Consider the following 24,711-nt stretch of genomic DNA (forward strand, 5'->3'; position numbering starts at 1 on the left):
AAAGCTATTCTAAGAGGCCTACAACAATACAATTTTCAAGTTGTTTCAAAATGAGTTGCGTAGTATGCTTTTTTGCAATTCCAATATCTATATTCAATGTCATTGATATTAATGATAGTAACAATGGATACCATAAAAAGATTTGCATACACAGTCAATATAATGTTGTGGAGTGTGATTTTCAATGTTCTTGTTATCTGTTTGAGTTTCGAGGAATAATTTGTAGGCATATAGCAAAGATTTTAAGAGAAAAGGATGTGAAGAAGATCCCTTCCCGCTACATTTTAACTCGATGGAGTAGGATGTTAAGCACAATCACCATTAGGTGCTAAATTGTTATGATGATTTGGGGTTTGGAGAACAAGCTATGCAATGTGCTAACTTTTAGGAAGCTGCACATATAGCCAATTCAATATCAAAGTATGAATTTTTTATGCCATGGATAGATAAAGCAAAGGAAAAGCTCAAGAATGATACAGGTTTGGATAATAGCAAACAAATTACTCAACCAAGTATTGACCATGCAACAAAATCAAGTGAAAAGTTACTATCTCCCTTGCATGTGGTAGCAAAGGTCGTTCACCATCCAAGACAAAGGAGTCCAAAGTAGAGAAAATAATGAAAACAAAAAGGAAAAAGAAAGAGGTAAACAATATTTTTTAATTTGTGCATTATATGCATATACAATAATTTATTTGTATCACATACTCACATGAATAACATGTTTATGGAGAAAAAGGAGGCATTTGACAAAGTCTACCATGCTCAAACATGACTAATGAAATGTAAATATATTAAATACAACTAGTTTTAGTTTTATAATTTCATGATTAAATATAAATAATATTGAGACATACGTATGATTTCAACCATATAGATAATCCGGTGTGGTTTAATTTATTATAAAATTTTGATTATATTATATTTATTTACTTTGATATAGTTGGGAACTCTTTATTTTGTTTTATTCCTTTTAAAAGTAAATAATCACCGGTAAAAATTAAAATTTTGTTTCGTTACATTTATACCATACTCCAAAGCAATAAACACTGAATAAATTTTTAAGAAATTTAAAGTAATAAACTGTATGAGAAAAATTTTTGGAATTGAAAATTAAAGAGACAAAATTCTAATTATTTTCTAATAAAAATTATAATTTTTAATAGATCATTTTAAATTAAAAAAAAGTGATAAACCAAAATGCATTCCTAATACCGAATTGTTCAAATGCTCGGTTCATTGCCTTGGGAAGAGTAGCAATTCCCTTGCAATCAGTACACGCTTTCCTTCGTTCCTTCCTTTGGCTTGGCAAAATTTAGTGTTGTTGTTGCGTAAAGTGATGGACTATGATTTCATGACGAGGCCTCCACCCTACAACTCATCATCATCTTCTTCTCAGGCCATGTACCCCAAGATCTCCCCTCACGCTCCTCGCCCCTCACACCATCATCACTCTTCTGCCCCTTCCTCTTCTCGTAATTCTCTCCCTTCTTTTCCGTACATAAACCTATTTAGTTCTCACTTTTTTTTATACATAATTATTGATTGATTGCATCGTCACTTTTTTGCCCTTTGGAATTTGCAGCGGGATTGGGCATTAGGGTTTTCCTAAAGCCAGAATATAGGATCACTCCGCCGGTAAGATTTGCTTTCGTTCCCTGTAAAACTTCATTTGTGGAAATTCAGAAAGTCTTCAGTTTGCTTCAATTTATTTCGGAAAAATATTATTACTTTTCCCAAATGAGAGAGCTATTAAAAAATAATATATTAGTTTTTCAGAAAAGAAGCGATTTTAAACCTCTTCCTAACTGTAAATTGTTGAATCCTTTACTTGTTTGCCTTTGATCCTCAATGCTTGTGCGTGAATGAGCTGCAATTTGCATTTAATTAAGTGCAATTTTTAATGAGCATGTTTCCTTTGTGATGATCATTTGGCACTGGTTTCCATCAGTGATTAGTTGACTACCCATTTGAACTTTTTTTTCTTTTCAATTGCTCTTGATATACTATAAGAGAGAGGATCAAGTGATACTAAGTATCAAATTTGAATACTTACACCACTTAATAACTTCTAATAGAGTACGAGATTAATCATTTTAACAGTTGGTTTAAAGGTTCTTATCAAATAGGTTAACTTTATAAACTTTCATTCAAAAATAAAATCAATAGGTTCTTTATCATGTTACTTTATTTTAACGGATAATATCCTTTTAAAATATAAGTAATATCAAATTTTAGATAACATATTTACAAATGTCCAAATCATATGAAATTTGATATACATGATTACGAAGTTAATATAATATGAAAAGTTATTAAGTGGTGTAAATGTTCAAGTTTTACACCTAGTGTCAATGGATCCTATCTCATACTATAAAGTGTAAGTATTGTTGCCATTTCTTATATTAATATTCTTTCCATGAGTTAATTTTATGTTGGTTAACAGCTTACTTGACCGGTTCCATTGCTTATGCTTCACCTCTTAGTCCTAGAGAGGAAGGGTGTTGCATTTGTTGCTGAATGGGGTTGAGAAAATTAAGGTTTCTAGGTTTAAGTAAGGACAAAATGTCCATTTTATCACTAAAAAAGGCCCAAATGACATGTGGGCAGGGAAAATTTTGGGTTTTTGTAACCCATTTAACACTGTTATCATTCACAACAGAGTCATGATTGGTCACCAGCCATGACGATGAGAATGCTCCACAACAGCAACCCTGTAGTGCCCAGTTACTGCTCCATGCTTTAACAATGCTATAGTGCTACTCTAGCTTGCTATTCATTACTATGCTTATAAGATAGCTTTCCTAAGGTGTATTATGGTTCAGTTAGCGTGAGAAGTTAATTATATGGTTGTTTATTCAATTATTAAGTATTAACCCAATATGGCTTGCCGTTAAGAACCTATTTTATCACTCAGTTTCATTTTTTATTGTTCTGTCCCTTGCCATGTATAAAACTATGCAAGCTTTGTATTGTTTGCCTTTGGCTTGGATCTGTTTTGATAGTTGTGGTTTCTTCAATGTTGTAGCCTCATTTGTTACCACATTCTGGAGATATTCCACGTAGCAACTTCCAGTTTGATTTTGGATTGGAGAGAAAAGTTCTTGCTGAAGCAAATAAGGAAAACCCAAATTGGAGCAAGTTTGGGATGGAAAATCTTCCAACTAAGGTTACTGAATCACCATCACCAAAGGTAACTTCCTGTTGCTTTGGAGAGAGTTCCAATTTATTCTGTTGCACATGTAGCTTGGGTTATTTTTTTTTACAAATTTATTATGTAGAGTTTATAGTGTTATTATATGCTAGTCCATGATAAGCTTGGCAATAAATTGTTTTTCTCTATGTAGACAAGTCTTTGACTACTTCCAATTCTCAAATATTGTTTTTCTTCCAGATTTCTGTTTCAGATCCCATTGTGAGCAAATATATTGCCATGGGGCTCAGCCGAGAGGCTGTTCCCATTGCTGTTGCAAATTATGGTGATAATCCAACCAGGGTATGTTCTTGATCCCTGAATCTTGTTATGGACTTACGGTTATAATGACAACATTTCTGAAAAATAAGATCATTATGTTTCTGAATTCTGAGTAATAACTAATAAGATACTTCAGATATATTTTTTCTGTTCGTACTTAATAAATACTTTCTAAATTATAAATCAGAGTAGAAAGACTCAAATGTTCTTCCCTTCATAAACAGTTCATACAACTTTGCTTATGTCTTTCCTGATCTGGTTATCTTCTGCTACTGCTTCTGACCTCCCTTTTCCTCTGTGTTGGGAAGGGGGAAGTATATATTTACTTTTATTTACAAATGTCTATTGTCAATACACAATAGATAATGTGATTTAAACTTAAATGAAAGAGGTCTAAAAGTTCTTAGTGAAGTAGACTTCTGGCTTTGCTTCTGGTTCAAATAAACTAACCTGTCATCCATATAATTGAAGAAAAGGTTTTTCTGGGCATGAGAGGGTTTCTGGAATTTTTCCCTGATGAAATCATTTAATAGATATGTTGATTAGCTGCAAATTCTAGTAGTACTAGCTGACAGAAGATGTATCACAATATACCATGCTTAAATAATTTACTAACCTATTGCGTTATTCATTTTGAAGATCCAGGAATTTGTTAAGGGCTATACCCTTCTACGTGACATGGGATTTTCATCGACCAGCGTTGTCGAAGCCTTGGTTATGTATGACAATGATACGGACAAAGCATTATCACATTTTCTTAACGGTTCATCATGAGAATCCTGAAGCATGTTTTGTTTATCATTTATTGATAAATAATAGATTGGTGACCTTGTACAGTAATAAATAAATCAAATATAGGATGTGTAATTTTATTGTCTATAAAGCTGCCCCTCTTATTTTAGTTGTTGGAGATCTTGTTTGGATGTTTTGTTTTGAGAACAAGTTAAACCGTATAACATATATTTTGTTATTGTCCTGCTATTACTATAATTTTAGAAAAGAAATGTCTTTATTAAAAATTATTACTGTTATCTTAGACCATGGTAACTTCGTCCATTCTGATAGACGTGGAGCAACTGAAGTGCTTATGTTGTTGGTAACCAAATAAGGACGATGATGTAGAGAGAGAATTTAAAGGAAGAAATGCTTATTTGAGTGTAGAATCGTAGGAAAGAATTTTAGAGAAGGTAGATGGACTAAACTAAGATGAACGTTTGTTGTACATAACTATAAATGGAATCGGCATCTGGTATGATATGGAAAGCAAGCAGAATAAAATTACTGCATCGCTGATCTTCATTTATAATAATATTTCACTTTTTGATTCATTTTAAGATATCTTTCAATTTTCTTTTTTATTCCATCCTCTAATACACGTAAAAGAAACAAGGATATATTTCCCAACAGAAACTTTGAAAGAAAAGGAACTAATACGTTTGAAAATTACAAACATTTAGGAATTTGAAAACTTTTCTTTAAGTTCTTAAACTATCGTCCGATTGTCTTTAGACAAAATTTTTGCATCATATGCTTTATAATTGATGAAATTAAACTCAATATTATAATCACTTATAACTCCCAAGGATTTGACAAGTGAGTTTCATGTCTAATGTGTACAGTTTCTAAATGCAAATTACTGCTGCAATATTGATCTGAATTTGACCATAATTCACACTCATGCAGATTTGCTCACAGAACGCGAGCGTGGTTCATGGGGGAAAAAGTAGCAGCACTCGACGAAATGTAAGCTGTTATAACCTTTGTTAATAACTTGTGGGTAGAGACTGTTGAATTTAGGAACCAGCAGGCACTTTGGTCCCCCTAATGGTCTTCTCAGACACCGCAATAATAACCTCTAAACACCTGAACACAGCGCTCCTGAAAAACGAAGATGATTTTCCATCTTCTTGATATGTTTGTAACTGAATTTGATTCACAAAGAGAGAGAGAGAGAGAGAGAGAGAGACCTGCTGATCCAGATGAGCAACAAAACTTCTGTTCATCAACATGCTTCACATCAAGCCCAATAAACCAGGATCCAGCAGTAATGTCAGCATGGGCATATGTACGAAGAATTGATCTGACAATCCAAAGTATATATTGATTATATTCAAGATTCAATCTTGAGTTGCATCAACAATAACTACAGTAGCTTAATTACTACAGCAAAAAAAGTGTCTTACTTGTTTGTTGAAATGAATTTTGCTAATGCTTTTGATATGACATACATCTCTCCTGATGCATGACGAAAATATCTGTTCGACAAAAGAGATTTAATCATTGTTTTAAGAGGAGATAAAAATAAGTGTCATGAAATATATGTAAAAGGTACCCATCAATGCATCATGTGTAGTGACCAAAATTAGGCAAGTGGGAATTCAACTTGTTTGCTAGCTTCGTTTAAAAGCTCAGCTTAGCATTTAAGATTAAGGGAATTTTACACTCACACTCCTCGGGATTTAATAAAATTTCACTGATAGGTTTCCCTTTTTCTTAACGAAATTCCTTTAATTTATATAACGACGTAAGTCACATAACATTGTATTTCCTTCTCAATAACATAGGTCTCTTCTTGATTTCTTATACAGTTTTATGAATTAAGGGAGGTCAAAGTAATGTTAAGAAAGGGAAAAATTTCTGGTGAAATTTTATGAAACCTCAGAAAAGAATGAATGTGATTTGCCCAAGATTAAAGACTGTTTGACAAGCAAAAGTAAAATATGTTAACATCATGCAACATATCTAATTTTCATAATATCATCATAGATCAACGTCAAACTATTCCATACTCTTCCAATACTCTGTGGATGATGACTTAGTAAATTAAGTTTGATGTGCAGTGAATTTCATGCAACTGTTCACTCTGAAGTAGAAACTACTGGTTGCTTACGTTTTTTTGTCACCAAATTTCCACCATTCAGGCTCATGCCATTTATGGTTCCTGTTAAAATTCAGATTTCAGAGTCAATGGAACGAAAACTATAGAATGCCCTTTTTCTATAATCACTTGACATTTTAAAAAGCTGTAATCCATGAAGAGGCTCACGGTTCAGAGAAAACTTTTCCTGATTTCATGCAACCTATGTAAACACGAGGTTTGTCCAAATGAGTTGTAAGTGTAGCTCCCAAGGCATCTGCTCAGGAAGAAACAAGTAAGCTGCAAGAGTATAGACACCAAAAATGGATTTGGAAAGCCTAAATTTAGTTAGAAGAAAACAACTTGTTAATTGCAACACATAATTCAACTTTCAGAAACAGTAACTAATAATCTAATGCAAGATGTAGTATTATAAATACAAGTATATCCTACAAGGTGATTCTGAATGATTTAAATGGGGGGTTTTGCACTGTTTATACATTAGAGTCAATTAATCTGATCCATAGAATTATTTTTAGCCATATAGTTCTATAATTAAGAGGTAAAAGGAGCTTGTTACAAGTATCTATGGTGACAGTAGTCTGAAGATTTGCAGATCTGAGCCTAAAATATTAAGTAAATGGCAGTTGAACAATTATCACTTCATCCATTCAAAGAAAAACTAACCAATGTTTACATAAACATCATCATTGACTTTAGCATAAAAGTCAGCATCCCATTTATTTACCGCACGAGCAAAGAACAATTTAGACTTCTTGGGAAGCTCCTCATTTGCTTCCACATGATCATCCTGTAAACAGAAAGTGTTGAAGAGGGTTAACCAATTAGCTTACGCTGTTTGAGCCTTGTTCTCCACTCACGGTGAGTCACTATAAACAGAAAAAACATTATGAGAACCTAGCAGGTTAAGTAACTGTACTGCCCAACTATAAAAAAAGTTCATATTTGCTTGCCATTTGAGGACAAGCTTTAATATAAGAAATATTGTTCATGTTCAGAAGGAATCTCGAGCTTATCATATCTCAAATTGGAGCAACTCAAAATTAGAATGGTTAACCACTTAACCGTATAGTACCTTCCATGTATTATACAACGGTTTTTCTAACATGTACCAAAGGGAATATAATAAGACCATATGTATAGTAAGCTTTTATTAATACTAAATAATTTTCGATAAAAATTTACTATTTATTAATTTCTTATTGTGTGTTAGACACACAACAGAAAAACCATTAATACAATATGAAATCTAATTACATTGAAAACTTAAGTATAGGTATTGACGGTTAGTGCAGTATCTATTTACACGAACAGAAATTGCAACATAGCTCTTGGTGGTAAAATTCCTGTTCTAGTCCAACTTTAATCAACTTGGGTTGATTCAACTTTTACATGGTCACAGGCATTATTAAATTCTTTTCTGATGTATCCAGGAGGATAATTTTTTTTAAAACCAGAAGATAGAAAACTCGTACTTGTACGGAAAAACTGGAGCCGTATTTCCAAAAACTGTGTATCTTATAAAACATGTCATATCTTAATAAAGAAAAATTCAAAAGCATATCAAGAAAGCAAATTTTTTGAATTAATTATACATACAAGAATTAGAAAGTCATTATTCTGCCAATTCTCACGATCGATGTCCCTATCCAGATTGTCCCCACGATTTGCACTACAAAATTACATATATTCACAAGAAAGGATTACCCTCCCCTCCAAACCAGAAGAGAATAATTCTAAAAATAAGAATTCAAACCTTCTTCCAATAACAAATCGTGTGATAATACCCTTTCTATCTTCCATTTTCTTCAAAGCTGCACCTGCAAAGTTAATGCTATCAAGCATTCTTACGCAAATCTTCCTTCTTTTATCTATAAGAAAACAGAACAATAAATAGTAGGATTCATAGGATGATACAAATTCTTCTCAATATGAGTTGATAGAAGTAAAGTGAATTAGCTTTCCAAATTAATCATTTTTGTTGGGGAAAGACGAAAATTCATGATTAAGATTATTGAAGTTGTTCAGATCATGAGGATAAACACCTAGACAACTGTATCAAGAAGATTAAGACTAGATATTTTGTCTTAGAGTTATTCATATTCATAATATTACTAGTTTATGATACCAAGCAAGAGTAAGCAATTAATATACTTACCAACTCCCATCCATGCTTTACGAATTGCTTCTCTATTGTTTTGGCCGCCAAACTTTGTAAATATTCCAATAACTACCAATGGCTTTTTCTTAGAGTACGTCCCATTATTAGCCTCTATAACGTGATTTGAAACAAAGCCCTCTTGTCTAGCTGTAGCAAGTTCCATCTCAAGGGCATCAAGCTTCTTATGTTGCTCCCTAACCATCATGTGATTCCACGTTAAGGGCACGGAAAAAAACTAAGAAAGTTAAGAACATCAATGGGACATTAATAGTTAAATCAGTTGGTAACTGACTATTCTTTTCTGGTCTCATTTGAAAAGATTACTTTTTAATTTAATTTACCTGCAGGCTATGATTTTCAATGTATCGTCCACTGATAATGAAGATTGTCCCTATACGAAAAAAACATGTGATTATTGGTTAACTTAGCAAGCCACAAACGGAAGCAGAGATGTAAAACAATGTCTTAATCTTAATTTGAAAAATGACGTGTTAAATTTCAACATGATGATGTCCCTAACACATTCGCTGTCTTTCTAGTTCATTCCAAAAGCAGTAATCTAAACTTGAGTAACTACAATTGAGTCCTTAATCAAAATGATACTAAATTCAAAATCACGATAACAATGCAAGCACATATTCAACAGATTTATGACGCTAGCAAAGTAAACAAATAGGTATAATCAGAAACAGGTACATAGGAATCTATTTATGAATAGACCTATTTGTTTAAAAAACCAAACGAAATAAATAATTATGAATTAACAGATAAAGGAAATTCATTAATTTTAACCAATCAAAAGTTCAACATATAATAATAATAATAATAATAATAATAATGTGTGTATAAATTATTTTAATAATAAACAAATTCAATAGTTACCTGCCCAGTAAACTTATCAAGCTCCTTTATGAGATAAATCCTGTCCTCGGTGTTCTGCCATAATCTGATGAAGAAGAGAGTTAAATTGCGTTAATGTTGTCGTGGTAAAACAGAAGAAACACTGAAACAGAGAATGAACACAATTAAAACGTGCAAAACAGAGCAATGACAGAAGAAGAGTGAACCTTCCAGCGACGTAGAAAGAGGCAAAAGTAGCCAACATGTAAATGAGGAGAGAAGGCATCGAAGAGCGATGAGGCATAATGGAAAACGAATTGCTGGATCCCTTAACTTTTTGGATCAAATTTCTCGTGTGAAATTAAAATGCAGGGAGTGCAGTGAGATAGAAGCAAGAAGAGATATGAGGACGCGACAGAGTGTGGTTGGTGTTGGGCTTTCAGTAATGGGTGCTGCTCACCAAAGTCACCTACACTTGCCTCTACGTACCTCACATATCATATAATTGTTGAAATAATAACTTCTTTCTTTATAGGAAAATTATGGTAGCATGCATTACTATTATTTTTTCATAAAATGTTTTTTGTTTTTGGGAAAAAATCATTCTATTTTTAATCGTTATTTTGACTATACTTGTCGAAGAGTGATATATATATATAATTTTATAATTTATTGATTTAATTGAATATGTTAATAATATTTTGCGCACCAAAAGTTTAGTGTTCACACTCAAGAGTGAACTCTTTTTTTTCAAATTTTTTCCTATGTATATTTTTGGTACATTAAGTGTTTTTCTATGTAAATTTAATAAATCTCAAATCATTTAGTTATTAATATAAAAAATATTTAAAAATAATATTAATTTAATTATTGATTAACATACTTTATTTTTATAATTTACTAAATTTATCTTTTTAAGAACTTTTTGTATAACATAAAATATTAATCCTTGACAATATAGATGTGATAGCCTGTTACTCTTGATCCATTGAACCATAGAAATAAAGTGGTCACTCATACAATGATGACAAAATTATCTGAATCTACGGATGTTTGCAAATAAAAATTCGTCAGGGATAAAAAGTACTTTTACCATAGATATCCACTTTTAATTTAATTTTTTTTATCTGCTCTTCTTGTAAGTGTAGTGGGTATTAAGGGACACATATTCAAGAATTACTCCTACCCGAAAAATTATTAAAATATTGATAATATTTGCTACTCATATATTACCATTTATACAGATAAGAAGGGAATGTGTTGTTACCACAAATGTTATAATAAATATTACTACTTTCAGCAGAAACTAAAGATTAAATTAGTACTATTTTTAATTTTTTTATAAAAAATAAAAGATTAAATCACCAGAAACAAGAAAAACAATTAAGTTAGTTATGCTTTTTATAAATATAAATTTTATTATAAGAATACCCATGATATTAAATGATATAGTTAGTAATTTATATATTTAATGATACTAATAAAAAAAAGATATAAAAGAAATTTAACAATTAATGTATCATAAATCTATCATTTGTTTATTATAATAAAGACCAATAAAATGCTCTATTTTTTTCTTATAAAAAAGACCGGAAGTAGTAGTATATAAATAATTTAATAACTAATACAATCTAAAAATAGGTATTTACTTTTAATAGTTTGAAAAAAATAGCAGTAATTTATTTTAAAGATAAAAGGAGATAATATTGAATCAATGGGATTTCTTAACCATAAATTTTATTTATGATTTAGTTTAAGCATTTAAAAATATAAAAAAATTATTAACTTTCTTTTTTTATCTAATCTTGGACATAATTTTGAGAATAAATTAACTTTTTTTCAACAATATTTTATTGGATTGTCGAAACAAAAACATTATTTTTAGTTCACTTAATGATGAGTGACTAAGAATTTGAGATTTCTAATTGCTAACCATGTACATGTTTTGATAAGAGACATTATTAAATTATACATAATTTTCATTTCTATAGAGGTCAAAGACTGTCCCAATGTTAATAACTTTCCTATCGTATATGACTATCCAATGTATTTGTGGAAGATATCCTCAGTTTTTGACTAAGCCATTACGCTAGAAAGGAGCTTATAGACTGTGAATTTGTAAAGCAGTTAATAGAAACTGCTCTTTAATAAGACACTTAGAGAGTAGTTAACATTTAACTGTTTTATAATGTCTACTTCTTTTAGTATTTTAATGGAAACCACTCTCTAAAGATCACTTGGAGAGTGGTTACTTAATAGTTGCTCTCTAATGCCTTTATTTTATAGAGCAGTTGACATATGAAATCACTCTCAAAATTTTAGAGAGCTATTAACATGTGGAACTGCTTTAAAAAATGCAGATTGGAGAGCGGTTATTGCCTAACTGCTCTCTAAAGTATAATTTCAAATTAAACCCTAACCCTCTTTCCCTTTTCCTCGTGTTCACTTCTATATTCTTCCGCTTTTCTATGTGAAGCTTGTCTCGTTCCATTGTGTTTGCCATTGACGTTGTGCTAATGCTTCCTACTCCATCCCTCCATTATTCACCTGTAAGAGGTCAAAAACATTTGCATAGGTTTTTATCTTGAGTTTTTGGTATTTCCTTATAATTAGGAATTTATGATTCCTACTGGATTTTTTATAATGTGATATCGTTGAAAGTTACTTGACTATGATAAATGATTGTTTTGCAACTGACAGAAATTTAGCTAGTAATTTTGTGTATGTGTGTTTCATTTCTGGCAAAATATGTGGTTGTCCCTCATATATCTGCTGCATCCATGAACCTAATTAGGATTGCCTTAGATAGAAAATCAATGATAACTCCTTAGTTTGCAATATTTTAATATAACAGGTCATGTACTTATTCATATTGCAAAAAAATTAAAAGTTGATAAATGGGAAGTGATTACCTTAGGACAAACTATGGAATAGATAAGAATGTAACATAAATAAAGCACAAACTTCAGAATAAATAAATACACTTACAAAGTCTCACAATTAAAGGAAGACTTGCAAGTTTAACATAATTGATTCTCTAAATGAAAAGTTCATAATCGAATAAGAGAAGCAAGTTAAGATTGGTGAATGTTTTGATAACTAAAGCAGAGCACTTACTGACAAACATGTGGGATGACTAAGCTAGCAAGAGTGAGGCCAATAATAAGGTTAGATTTAAAGTTTGAAGCTATATTTAGGACCTAGGTACAAATTTAATTGTAACGAAACCAAGTGAAATTAGAAAATAATTCCTAAAGAAACTAGGCCATAAAAATAAATTTGTGGTATGTTTTGTTGTTTGATGAAACACATGACATTGCAATTTGTTATACTTTATGAAATGTTGTGAATGCATGTGAAATGTAATGTAAGTGTACATTAGAATTTATGATTTGAATTCAAAATTTTAGTGAAACCTTAGTTTCTTGTTTGAGATTGAAAACAATGATTGAGGAAATCGTTATTTTGAATGTCCAATAGTTTAAGTTGGACAATTTTGAACAAAGTTTTTCATTAAATAATTAGCAAATACTTCTTAAAATCTTATGTTATACTTGATAAAATTTTGGTTTGGTACAAGTGTTATTGTCTCTTGATGCATGCTTCTTTAAGGTAAATGATACCACATTCAAGTTGTGTACTAAGAGATTAATACAAAATGCTACCAAAATTTTAAATACAAAAGTTTAAGCAGGAAATGCTAATTAACGCATGAAAAACTTTATTCTTAAATGGAATAGGACCCTACCATGTGAGAGAAAAAAAAGACATTGTCGTATATGTAGTTGGTGCAAATATGGATCAAAATTGGATGATAGTTGATCATTTGAATAAGAATATGAAGATGGAGTGAAGGAGTTTATTAAATTGCGATTGAGCATGCTATTGCAATTATCTTCACCAGCAGCTTAAGAATCAACCATATATGCAAAACTTTTTTAACAATTAAGCATATAATTCAATACACTACTATATATGAATGTGTTTTGAATTGTAACATGTTTCTTTCATTTATTTCTTAGTGTCCTTATCACATATCGAGTAGAAAGGCGAGTTTAGGTCTTTAGGATGAAGATGCATCAAACACGATAGGTCACACTATACATGTATATTTTTCCCAAATGCTTTTAACTTGTTAGTTATTACAATATCTATAATTTTGAGTTAATGAATACTTTTATGTTGTTTTCTTCCACAAAGTGTCATAAGCAAACAAATAACGATGACTATGGATATTATCTATGTCTCTTCATTAGAGATATTTTGCCCCATAGACAAACTATAATCTCAGTTAATGTAAGGAGTCCATATCCAAAATTACATAATATTTTGAATTTGTTTTACTTAAATTCTACCTCAATTTCTATTTAATTTGACTTTGTGTATTTAGTTATGTCTTTAGTATTTTTCAGAGTTTCGATTCCCAACATTTCCTCATAGTAGGATTCACCAAGTACAAAAAGAGTGATATGCATATTTGTACCATAAATATTTGAATGACACATTAAGTATAATAGATTTTTAGTAACTTTTTAATGAGTAAAATACATATACTTAAGACAATTTGCAATTGTATATGTTTTTTCCATTATTCATTGTGGTTCAATGTAATTGTATTAATTTCAATCTTTTCTATAATGTTTTGTTATTTTTTTATTTTGGGATATTTAATTGTTCCTAATTTAATTAGTTGAAAAAATGTTAATTGTAATATACACTGTACTGATTTGGTCTGAAATTCTAGAATATCAACTATATTTAGAATACTAAAATGTTCTCAACTATTTCTAAATTATTTATTTATGGTCCATCAAGTGTAAGAAAATTTCTAATAATGTGAAGCTATTAAAAAAATATGCCAAAATTTTCCTAAACTTTAAAGAGCATTTCAACTTAGAACTTGACTTTGGAGGTTTCCGTGGAATTGCTCTTAAAAGTGAAGACTTGAGAGTAGTTTCACATGGAATTGCTGTCAAAAGTATAGATTAGAAAGTAGTTCTAGGTGGAACTACTCTTCAAAATATTGACTTCAGAAAGCGGTTAAAAGTTGAACCGTTCTTTAAAATACCCTTATGACTCTTCAATTTGAAATTTTGAGAGTAGTTCTTAATTGTAACACCCTCTTTTTTATTTATTTGATTAACTGATAAATTGTTTCACATTACATGGTGTTAAGATGTGTTTGGGAATAATTTTTAGGTGTTTTGGTAGAAGTATGTGTAAGGGGTCGTGCTTAAGCAAGACTGAGCGTCCAGAACCATAAGATTTCAGGTTATTCTCGCTCAAGCGAGAATGGGATAAACTCAGTCCAACTGTCACCTTGCCCAGGCGAGAGTGATCTTGCTCAGGTAAGCAAAGATCTAGCCTAAGCGAGATGAGTCATTAAGGCGAGGACTCACAGGAAAAACATCCAACTCTCTGAACATCATTTTGCTCAAGAGAGATTGGCCCTCGCTCAAGCAAGTATAGCAGAAAAAGCTTAGAGAACCACTATCTGGTATTATCGCTCAGGTGAGAATTAGCTCACGTAAACAAGATTGAGCTCACTCAAGTGAGAGTCTGCGTAATATCTTAAAATTTTAAAATATAAAAATTGCATTCTTTATTTTGAATTAGGATAAAAATGTCATTTTCCCATACGATAAATCTTATTATAACAAGTTAATAAAACTCACTTTATAAATAGGTTTGTTATAAACAAAATTTCTCTATACATGCAATATTAATGGAAACAACAATACATTTAAAGACTATAATAACCATAATCAAATTTTCAATTTGAGAAGTTGAACATACACTTTATATATCAAGTATAATAATTTAGAAACTGTTTGTCAGAATATATGAGACTTAAAATAATATCTACATAACTAAAATAATTATAACATATATGAAAATTTAAGTCCCAGAGTAGTTCTCGATTCCATGCCAACTCTCTATGTCTGTCAAATCTTCAAAATCAAGGTCATCGTCTGATCCAAGGTAACGATCGTCTGAATCAGCTGTGACCTTTGTGCTAGTCACCTGCTCACAGGTTCATCTAGACGATCTTCCAAGATAGTCATGGTCATGATATGAAAATAGATAGGTGAGGGCTGCTGGAGTTCTAACAATACCACTATAGATATAGATACATAGGGTCTATTGTTTTTACTCCTAAGAAAATTAAAAGGGATACTATAAAAGAAATTCATCTCTAACATAATAAAGGTTCTAGGTACATCTTCAACAAGAACAGCAAATTTAAAATAACATAATCTTTAATGTTCATTAAATACATAATTAAGCCTATTATGTACTGATCTATTTACTAGTCTTACGCTTTCCTGAGGCTCTGTCATCCTGTTTTCCTGAAAATAATAGTAAGGATGAGTGTCTATTCTATCATATACAAAATATTATATCACTTCTTTAACCAAAGGACAATTCATTGCCTCAATGATCCTAATACCTAATTAAACCTTCATAATTCCTTAGGTGAAATTCTATCAAATATTGTATTAAGTTCTGGAAATTATAGGATTACTAGATTATGATACTTATTCCTAAGATTCCAATAACCTAGGCATAGGATTTAGATATGAGAAATAAACTAAATTTTCATTGATGAAAATTCCTTTAAGTTCAATTGAATGAAGGATTAATTCACAACTGCATTAAGAACAGAATCAAATACTCAATTCAATTAAAATCTCAAAATCCAAATCCAAAATTACATCATAATATCTAATTTGGATCCGTAGATCCCTAATAAAAAAAGTTTAGAACAACAGTACTGCAACATCCTCATTTTACTAAACAGTTAATTAATTTGTTAATGTAGTTATAAGTTAAAGTATAGTTCTCAAATTTTTTGGAGAAAGTAGAGATAGAATTAACATGAGATGCTTTAGATAAAATTGTTAAGTATATTTTTAAGAAATGTTTTGTAATTTTTAATTTTAAAATTTTAAGTTTCAAAAAGTGTCCATTTATACCAGTTAAAATTGTTTTGAGACTAAAAATAGCATTTTATTTTTAAAAATTAATTAAAAATAATATTTTGGTTAGAAACATTATTTGGAGTATAAAAATAATTTTTTTGATAATTTTTGAGTTTTTAGATTTTTTTGGTTAGTTTTAAGTAAATTAGTTATACGTGTAAGTAGAGATTTGCGTGTAAAAAAATATTTTTTTGACACAAATTAAAAGGGCAAGTATAACGACCCTTCTAATACTAAAGCTCTGATATCACTTTATTAATGTAGTAACTCAGAAAACACCAAAATCTGGTAAATTTTTTTTTTCTTCATACATAGAAATATAAGTATAGGTTCCCTTTTTCTGGAAAAAGAGAGTTAATATACATATCTATTCAAAATCTAACCATACCATAGCTAATTATCATTCTACATATCAATCTCAACAGCATAATAGAGTAAGAATAGACACAGCTCATAATATTATATACCTCGATATATTAAATATCAGTTTGGCAGCATAGTCAAGTACTTAGTCATAATTAAAGACGATTAGCATTATCCAAATACAAAACATAACAGAATAAGACCAGACTTCCTAAGAGCAGTTCCCCTAATACATAAGCAAATAAAACATCAGTCATGAGGAGGGTAATCCCTAATGGGATTCAACTCCTCAGAAGAAGTAGGGGAAGAAAAACTAAAAGTAGAAGTGGGATCTTTATCATTCTCCTCGATCCCTTCAGCAGCGCGAGGGATGAACAAGTAGTAGGTATCCTCCTCAGAAGGTAGGTTCCATGCCTTCACCTTGTTTGTGTTCATCTATATAGATAAAAGGAAAGCGATACGAAACAACACAAACAAGGGGTGAGTTCTCCAAACACAAACATCATATATAGCCATACCCCAAGGAAGGCGGCGTACAGTCACATCTCAATCTAACAATCCACATTCAGCATCATCAAAGGTTCAATCATATAATAGGGAGATAATTGTAATCATAATCATAACAAATCTCACAAATATTCAATCATCCCTAATAGTAATGCATATGATGCATGAATGCAGGTTTTGATCTCATCCATAGAGTCACTCATGTGTTAATAACATGCAAATGATGCATGGGGATCCCATCACTCTATGACTGGCGACTTGCCCAACTTTTACCATAGAGTCTCATAGATAGATTCAAGTCATGAGGCGATCGGAGGACTCAATTCCCTGCATTTAGATTGGCACAGTAGAATAGAATAGAAGCAACAATTAGCTTTATTAGAACACCATTGGTGTTTGGCCCAAGATGGGTCTCTTTGGGAATGGACCTCGACGACCATAGAATATGCGGTCCTTGTCAGGTTTGGCTAAGGTTTGCAATAGGTCACGACCCGGCCACAGAGGCGTATCACTGTTGCCACTTAGGTCGACTATTCTCCCCTTTTTTGCCACCCCCAATAGATCTACTCGGGACCGAACCTACAACACCTCCAAGCTGTGCCGCGGTAATGCCTCCAAGTCGTTCAAAATAATAGTATGATGCATGAAATGATATTTTTTAGTTTTCTTTGATAGTTTTCTCATTTCATGTAGTCACTTAGAGGCTAGGCACAGTAGAATATAATAGAAGCCATCACAGGGCTTAGTAGCATGGATAGATTCCATGAGTTTCACAGTGGCATGGATAGATTCCATGAGTTTCATAGTGGCATGGATAGATTCCATGTGTTTCACAGTAGCATGGATAGATTCCATGAGTTTCATAGTAGCATAGATAGATAGATTCCATGAGTTTCATAGCAATTTCAATGAGTTCATAGTAGTTCAAAGTAATATAGTTTCTGGAACTCATAGCTTAGAATAGATCTTTCATCATAGATTCATAGTCTCATGGTTTTATATTTTGCCACTCATGGATAATTTTAGTGCAGCATATAATATATTGGACCATAACATAGGCAATTCATTCAAGCCTTCTTGATTCATTTCCTCTTTCTCAATTCACTTTTTCTTTCACATTTCAAGTCCAATCTCTCTTTCAATTTAGTACAATCCCATTTCTCAATCCTTGCAATCTCGCCATTCAAGTTCATCCTAACCATTACATTTATTTCCATCAATCTCTAACACCTTCTAAACCATAAATCATTCAACTCAAACTCTTGCTCTCTTGATTTCTTCCTCTCGGTTTTTCTCTCCATAAAAGTACAATTCATAAAACTTAACTCCTCTCTAAACCATCAATTAAACAAGTTAATTCACAATAATCTAAGGGTGTTACCTCTCAGTTTTTCTCTCTTTATTAGGGAAGATCAATCAAACTTAGGTTCTTTCTATACCACCAACTTAATCAACTTAGTTCACAAATGTTCAAAGTCCTATCCTCTCGGGTTTTCACACTTTTCTTATAAGATATATGTGGTTTCTTCACTCCACTTACTCAACCACTCAATATATGTCAAATTCATAATATTCCCAATAATTCCATTTAGGTCCAAGGTCCTTTTTGATAATTCAGCCCTCAAGGGCTCTAGATCAACATCAATATATCATTGTATAATTATTTTTTCGCTGCACAATCTCTTGGTTCATCAAGTCTTTTGTAGTAAGATGCAAATGATGCATGTAGTATTATCAACATGGCCATTTCTTGGCATAATCATAATAAATAGTAAGTCATTCAAATTTTCCAACCAAGTGTCAATTCAACCTTTTCACAGTTTTTCAAGGAATAACACAATTCATGAATAGTACACTATTTCACATCACTTCTAATTTTTTCAGCAACTCATTCAAGCAAACATCACCAATTTCAAGTACCAATACCAAGCAACATCAAGGTCAATCACAATCAATTTTACAATCAATCATTCAATCACACACTCAACCAAGTCCCACACAGTTCAAGGCATTCAAATCAATGCAACACACTTTCAAATTCAATTTTAGTTTCCTTAAAATGCAAGGTACATATAAGATATTTTTCTAAAATTTTGCAACACTTTTGGATGTCAAAATCGAAACCATCCAAGTGATTTTCCTTTTCTCTTTTTTATGAAATTAATTACAATGAATCATACCAATCCTTTCCAAATGTCCCAAGGTTTCAAAACATATAAATCTTAGCCTTTTTCCTCATAACAATCAAAACTGTCCAGCCTTTAAAATCTCATTTTTCATCAAGTCCACAATAAGCGAAATAGAGAAAAATCAACATGCAAACACAAGGATCCATCATCCAAGTGCAGTACTTCAATTTTCAGCAAAGGACTATGTTTAAAAAGTGTAATCCGAGACAACGCAAGGGCAATTTAGTATTCAAACTCTCAAAATTACTAAAGGAGTTCTTTTTATGAAATTAAGTTTGGTAACAAAGTGTTCAAGACATGCAAACTCACGGTTCTAAGGTCTCAAGGGTAGATTTTTGTTTACTCAAGAGATTTACCAAGAAAACCTCTAAACCGAAACTTGTACAAAAGGTTTCCAACATACTTTCAAACTCAAAATTTCGTACAAAGTTAGGATGTCACATGCAAGGGTTAAAAATTCAAACTTTCTAAAGAATCTCTTCACACAAAACCAAAACCGAGACTTTGAAAGTGAGTCAAATAATTTTCAAGTGAAAATCCAACAAGCAATTGAAGGAATACAACATGCAAACTCATGGATCATGGCTTTGAAGATGGATCTTCATAGGAATCAAGGATTTCAAACATGCAAAGGCAAAACCAAAATATTTTCAAGGAAGAAATTGCAAGCACTTAATAAAGTTCCAAGCTTTAAGAGAAATCAACACATCTAAGCATGAAACCGAAAATTTCAAAGAGATAAAATGGAGTACAAGACAAATACTCAACATGCAAATGAAGGAAATTGTCTTCCAAACTCATGGTTACTTGATATCAAGGGTGGATTATCATTGGAACAACAAACTCATCCAAAGAAATGAAAAATCGAGACATTCAAAAGGAGTAAACAACATGCAAATGTTCAAAATGCAAGCTTTTAGAGAGATTACCTCCTTTTCACATAAACCGCAAACTTAGAGGTAAATAAAGTGAAGAAATGAAGTAGAATTTAACATGCAAATGGTACAATGAGCTTGTTCAAAGTTATTAGAGATAAAGATGGAACCTTTACAAGATTTTACATAGTTTTTCACCAAGGAAAGCAAACAAAGGAGTGAATGATGAGAACTCCCCCTTGCCTTTGAGTTTTGGGTGTGAAATGGTGAGAGAAAGGGCTGGATTTTGTGGATCTTCAAAGAGAGCTTGCTGGACCGAAAAAACAGCAACCAAGCTCTTCAAAGTTCTCCTCCAAAGTTGGTTTCTTCCACACGAAAATTGGAGAGAAGATGGAGGAAGAAGTTAGTGATGGAAGGGTGAAATGTTTGAGTGATTTTGAATGAAGAAATTGTGGTGTTTGAGAGGCTGGAAGCTCTCGGTTTTCTTGAGAGAGTTTGAGAGAATTTGAGACTTTGAGAGGATGAGAAGTGTGAGAGAAAGGTAGAGAGAAGAGAGAGAGAGATTCTCGGTTTTTGGCTTCCAAAAGGCTTAATCTCATCTAGCAAATCTATTTATATGGAGGGTTTAAGCTTTAAGTGACCAATTGTCACTTAACATTTGTATTTTGGCTTGCTTGGCAAGACTTCCAAACTGAAAAACTGCACACGGTTTTAATTGAGTAAAAGCTGAAGTGAATTTGGTAAATTGGTGCAAGGAAAGAGGTGTCACGGTTTTTTGTGCATGAATAGTAAATTTTGGGAAAGCTTGTAGGCAAAGTTAGTAAAATTCAGCAAGTTAAGTGCATGGAATACCCTAGGCTGCATGCACACGGTTTGGATATCACAAATTCTAAAATTTTGCACAAAAATCCAAAGCTAAGATTTTGGACAGCAAATGCATGAAATTTGGTTGGCCGAGAAAAATGCGACATGACTAGGTTGTCACTTGGACGAGACTTTTGATGTGGTGCTAAATTCAAGAGAATGTGATTGGTTAGAATAAATTATGATGTCGGCAATTTGGAAGACATGAAAAGAAAGTTCCGAAATGACTTTGCCGACGAATCGGGAGACAAGAATCTCTTGCATGTAATTCTAGTGGTCGGTACTAGATTTTGGAAGATTCGGGTAATCATGGTGTTTGCACTTTAGGGGACAAGAATATTTTGCATGAAAATCTAGTGGCCGATACTAGATTTGTAAAGATTTGGAGTAATGATTACAGGACTAAGTAATGATTACAAAATCTTATGAAATGATTATAAAATCTTTTGAAATGATTATAGAATATTTTGAAATGATTACAAAATCTATGTAATGATTACAAAATCGTTTAGCAGTAATTACAAAATCTTTTGATAAATATAGAATATTTCGTAATGATTACAAAATCTACGTAATAATTACAAAATCTCACATTTTTCAAGAATGATAATTATGATTTTTCAATAATTTAAATAAGACAAAATATGACTTTTTGAACAAGATTCTCAAGGGTATTTTTGGACAGTACAGCTGAATACAATCAGGACAATTCTTGGATGATATCGAAGCCAAGTGTATTGCATGCAGTTATTCTAAAATGCAAAACTTAGAGATCAAGTCACTATTCTCCTCAGTGAATAAAAATAGAAAATTCAGCATCTATCTAATTATTCCGACACTAGCAAGACGAAATTAGCAAATAATTAAAATTCAAGAGCTAATAGCCAACTAATGAAAATTTGGGGCGTTACAGCAAGAGTGTCAAAAATTATTTTATAATTATGTTTAATATATTTCATGATTATTTTTAAATTTTATAATTTTTATCTAATTGTTTCAATTAATTACAAAACAAAATTAGTGTAAATCCTATTATTATATTATTATTTTATTACTTTTTCCTATTTAAGATAAGATCTGCTCACCAAACTCAATTTTTCTCTCTTGGCTGCCGTGGAGTGCTCTTCTTCTCCTTTCAAAGGCTTTGAAATTTCTTTGGTTCTAATCTTTTGATTTTCCAAGTAAGTTCATAAATTTTTTTTACTATTCCTCCTATTTTTATCATTTTGAACACTTTGAATCGATTGGATTTTTTATTTTCTCCCTCTTTTTGGGTGCTAGAACAATGGCATGAGGGGTGAGATTTTGCCAAAAATTTTTGCTTCTAAATTTTGTTGTAGTTTGCTTGATCCTTCTATGGTTTATAATAAATGACTTTGATGTTTTTTTGTTTTGTTAAAAATGTATTTGGGGGTTCAAAAATCTTGTTTTAGAGGTGCTGTCTTAAGAGTGTAAGAGGGAAAAATAATTGTTTTTGATTACCTCTACGCTCATATTATTTCATTTAAAGTATAAAAAAAACAATTGTAGGACCCTTAAGCCACTTTTGCGAAAATTAGAAAATAGTAGTTTCAACCCACTAGTAGATGGGTGGATGATTAATGTGTCTTAACATTGATCATGATTTTATATGTGATTATTTGGTTAGGATTGCGATTTAAGAAGTGGTGGAAAGAAGACGTTATTGAGAAAAATCGGAATACACTTCAAGGTAAGGGGACATATCTATTGTCAAGAGTATAGTATAAAAACGTTGAGAGAAGGAGTGTTTTATTCTTTGCTATGTACGTATAAATTATTTGAAGGCATTTATAATTATTACCATATTTAGTGTACAAATGTTTGATATCCCTTTTTGAGATTGATTTTATGTGTGATGGTGTTTCTATGATAATTATTTTGTTGAATTTAGTATAAATAATTCAACTTGATAATGATGGATGTACAATAATTAATTGTCTGAGATACTTGAGGAATGAACTATTATTCATGTGGAGTGAGCATATAGAAGGTATGTTAACAATTAAAAGAATTGGAGACTTGTAAAACAAAGATGTTAAAAAAAAATATTTGAGTTAAAATTTGATGGATTTTGAAAGTTCTGAAAAGTGTTTTAAAAATTGAGGAATGGAATTATGACAACTTTTCTTCTTAAGAAAAATAAAAATAAAAATCAACCTTCTTTAAATTCAGGTGGGTTGATTCAAAATTGTACCCTTAAATTAATAGTTTTCTATATATTTAAAATAAATATATACATATATATGTATAATTTAAAGAATTTTAATTCATTTTAAAGTATTATTTTAAATGAGTATTTTGAAATATGGTGATAATTGGAAAAGGTATTTGAGAGCCATCGAAGTGGCTGGAAAGTTGAGGAATGTGGTGGTGATGAGTCTCTGCTTAAAAATTGAAGTGTATCAAAATTTTCTAGCTGTTTTGCAGAGAGAAATTTTTTTTGAAATATTCGAATTACAGAGAAAACTCTGTCAAATTGTCGATGAAATTTTGAAACATATGTTGCTATTGATTGAAAAGAGATGTTTAATACCTAATTAAAAGACTAAAATTAGGTTCATGCATCATAAACATGTGATGATGGTGGCGTTGGATGGGAAGTATACTAAATTTAGAGGAGACTCCAGGTTAGTCTTAGGGATAGTCGGGTGTGATTAAGCTAGGCAAAGGTCAGGGCTCGCAACCCTGTGCTGTCGGTTCTCATTGCAAATCTGGACTATCCTGATAGAACCCGATGAATTCTCAAAATCAGTTGAGCTATACCTTTGAAATTATCTGATGAGATAGTTATGATAAAAAATGGTTAGTGGCAGTGAACTCCTAATCCTTCCCAGAAGAAAGAAAGAAAGAAAGAAAATTTTTTTGGGCCAACATGTATGTGTCAGTATAGCAATTAACTAAATGATGCACATAATTATACAGGGCATATACATTGTGTGTTGAGTTGTTTGCTATTTGCTATGACGATTGTAAATATCTTGACATGTTTTCTACTGTACTTTGGTTGAAATGGGTTTGTCTTACCCTTTTAGTTGCTATGTGTGTTGTATGTGAATATATTTAGTAGGTAAGGACACAAATGGCTCGGCCATCATACCAGTTCAGCGTCACGGTCAAATATGATCCTAAAGGAAGATGGGCGCACGACTGGGAGTAGCAATAGTTCACCTACACTGGCACTATTACCTTTTTGTCAAATAGAAACGGGTCAGGCTCGCGGAAATACTCCATCCCCATCAGGGTACCCATGAGACTCACTTTCCCATTTCCTCCTAGGGTACAGTTTATGAGACCCCATGTCCCACCTCTTGTCCCTGTATTATTGCCCCCGATATTACCCCTGAATTTTCTTAAATCTTTAGGGCCTTATGTACCGCCTGTAGTATGACCCAATGTAACGAACATAACTCTACCCAAACACATCTCTATCTTATCCACTTCCATTTTGACTTCCTCTAGTTCTTCTAACTCTCTGGAATCTTCATCCTACTGCTACTGGAAGGAAGAGGATTGCTTCTCATGCTAGACTTCCTCCTAGTCTTGCCTCCTCTGAGT

General features: G+C 31.7%; 2 protein-coding genes across 5 annotated transcripts; one reads left to right on the top strand and one right to left on the bottom strand.

The window, feature by feature from the left end:
* Nucleotides 1–1,287: 1,287 nt before the first annotated feature.
* Nucleotides 1,288–4,471, top strand: LOC113870230. Its single transcript, XM_027506825.1, has 5 exons — nucleotides 1,288–1,475; nucleotides 1,586–1,638; nucleotides 3,029–3,193; nucleotides 3,395–3,496; nucleotides 4,115–4,471. The coding sequence occupies exons 1-5, from the start codon at nucleotides 1,340–1,342 to the stop codon at nucleotides 4,247–4,249; spliced, it is 591 nt and encodes a 196-aa protein (XP_027362626.1). The 5' UTR covers nucleotides 1,288–1,339; the 3' UTR covers nucleotides 4,250–4,471.
* A 587-nt stretch (nucleotides 4,472–5,058) lies between these two features.
* LOC113870206 (hydroxyproline O-galactosyltransferase HPGT1-like) lies at nucleotides 5,059–9,791 on the bottom strand. Of its 4 annotated transcripts, none has more exons than XM_027506814.1 (12): nucleotides 9,582–9,791; nucleotides 9,397–9,460; nucleotides 8,856–8,905; nucleotides 8,512–8,708; nucleotides 8,110–8,173; nucleotides 7,953–8,025; nucleotides 7,020–7,143; nucleotides 6,522–6,609; nucleotides 6,366–6,416; nucleotides 5,659–5,730; nucleotides 5,443–5,555; nucleotides 5,059–5,338 (listed from the first exon to the last, which is right to left on the bottom strand). In XM_027506814.1, the coding sequence occupies exons 1-12, from the start codon at nucleotides 9,656–9,658 to the stop codon at nucleotides 5,331–5,333; spliced, it is 981 nt and encodes a 326-aa protein (XP_027362615.1). In that variant the 5' UTR covers nucleotides 9,659–9,791; the 3' UTR covers nucleotides 5,059–5,330. The 4 variants fall into 4 exon arrangements, with proteins under 4 accessions (XP_027362615.1, XP_027362608.1, XP_027362603.1 ...); XM_027506807.1 differs by having other exon boundaries at nucleotides 5,246–5,353; XM_027506819.1 differs by having other exon boundaries at nucleotides 5,331–5,350.
* Between the last annotated feature and the right edge of the window lie 14,920 nt (nucleotides 9,792–24,711).

This window comes from Abrus precatorius, unplaced genomic scaffold (assembly GCF_003935025.1).
Source record: "Abrus precatorius isolate BTA unplaced genomic scaffold, Abrus_2018 Scaffold10, whole genome shotgun sequence".
NCBI lineage: Eukaryota > Viridiplantae > Streptophyta > Magnoliopsida > Fabales > Fabaceae > Abrus > Abrus precatorius.

What these genes read in the sequence shown, in the direction of transcription:
- LOC113870206 (XM_027506802.1), bottom strand. Translation starts at nt 9,658, where the DNA reads ATGCCTCATCGCTCTTCGATGCCTTCTCTCCTCATTTACATGTTGGCT. An exon ending in TGATGTTTATGTAAACATTG is followed by an intron (nt 6,610 to 7,019) that starts GTTAGTTTTTCT and finishes CTTCCTGAGCAG; the next exon opens with ATGCCTTGGGAGCTACACTT. An exon ending in AAATTTGGTGACAAAAAAAC is followed by an intron (nt 5,731 to 6,365) that starts GTAAGCAACCAG and finishes TTTGTCGAACAG; the next exon opens with ATATTTTCGTCATGCATCAG.
- LOC113870230 (XM_027506825.1), top strand. Translation starts at nt 1,340, where the DNA reads ATGGACTATGATTTCATGACGAGGCCTCCACCCTACAACTCATCATCA. An exon ending in AATATAGGATCACTCCGCCG is followed by an intron (nt 1,639 to 3,028) that starts GTAAGATTTGCT and finishes TCAATGTTGTAG; the next exon opens with CCTCATTTGTTACCACATTC. An exon ending in CTGAATCACCATCACCAAAG is followed by an intron (nt 3,194 to 3,394) that starts GTAACTTCCTGT and finishes TTTTTCTTCCAG; the next exon opens with ATTTCTGTTTCAGATCCCAT.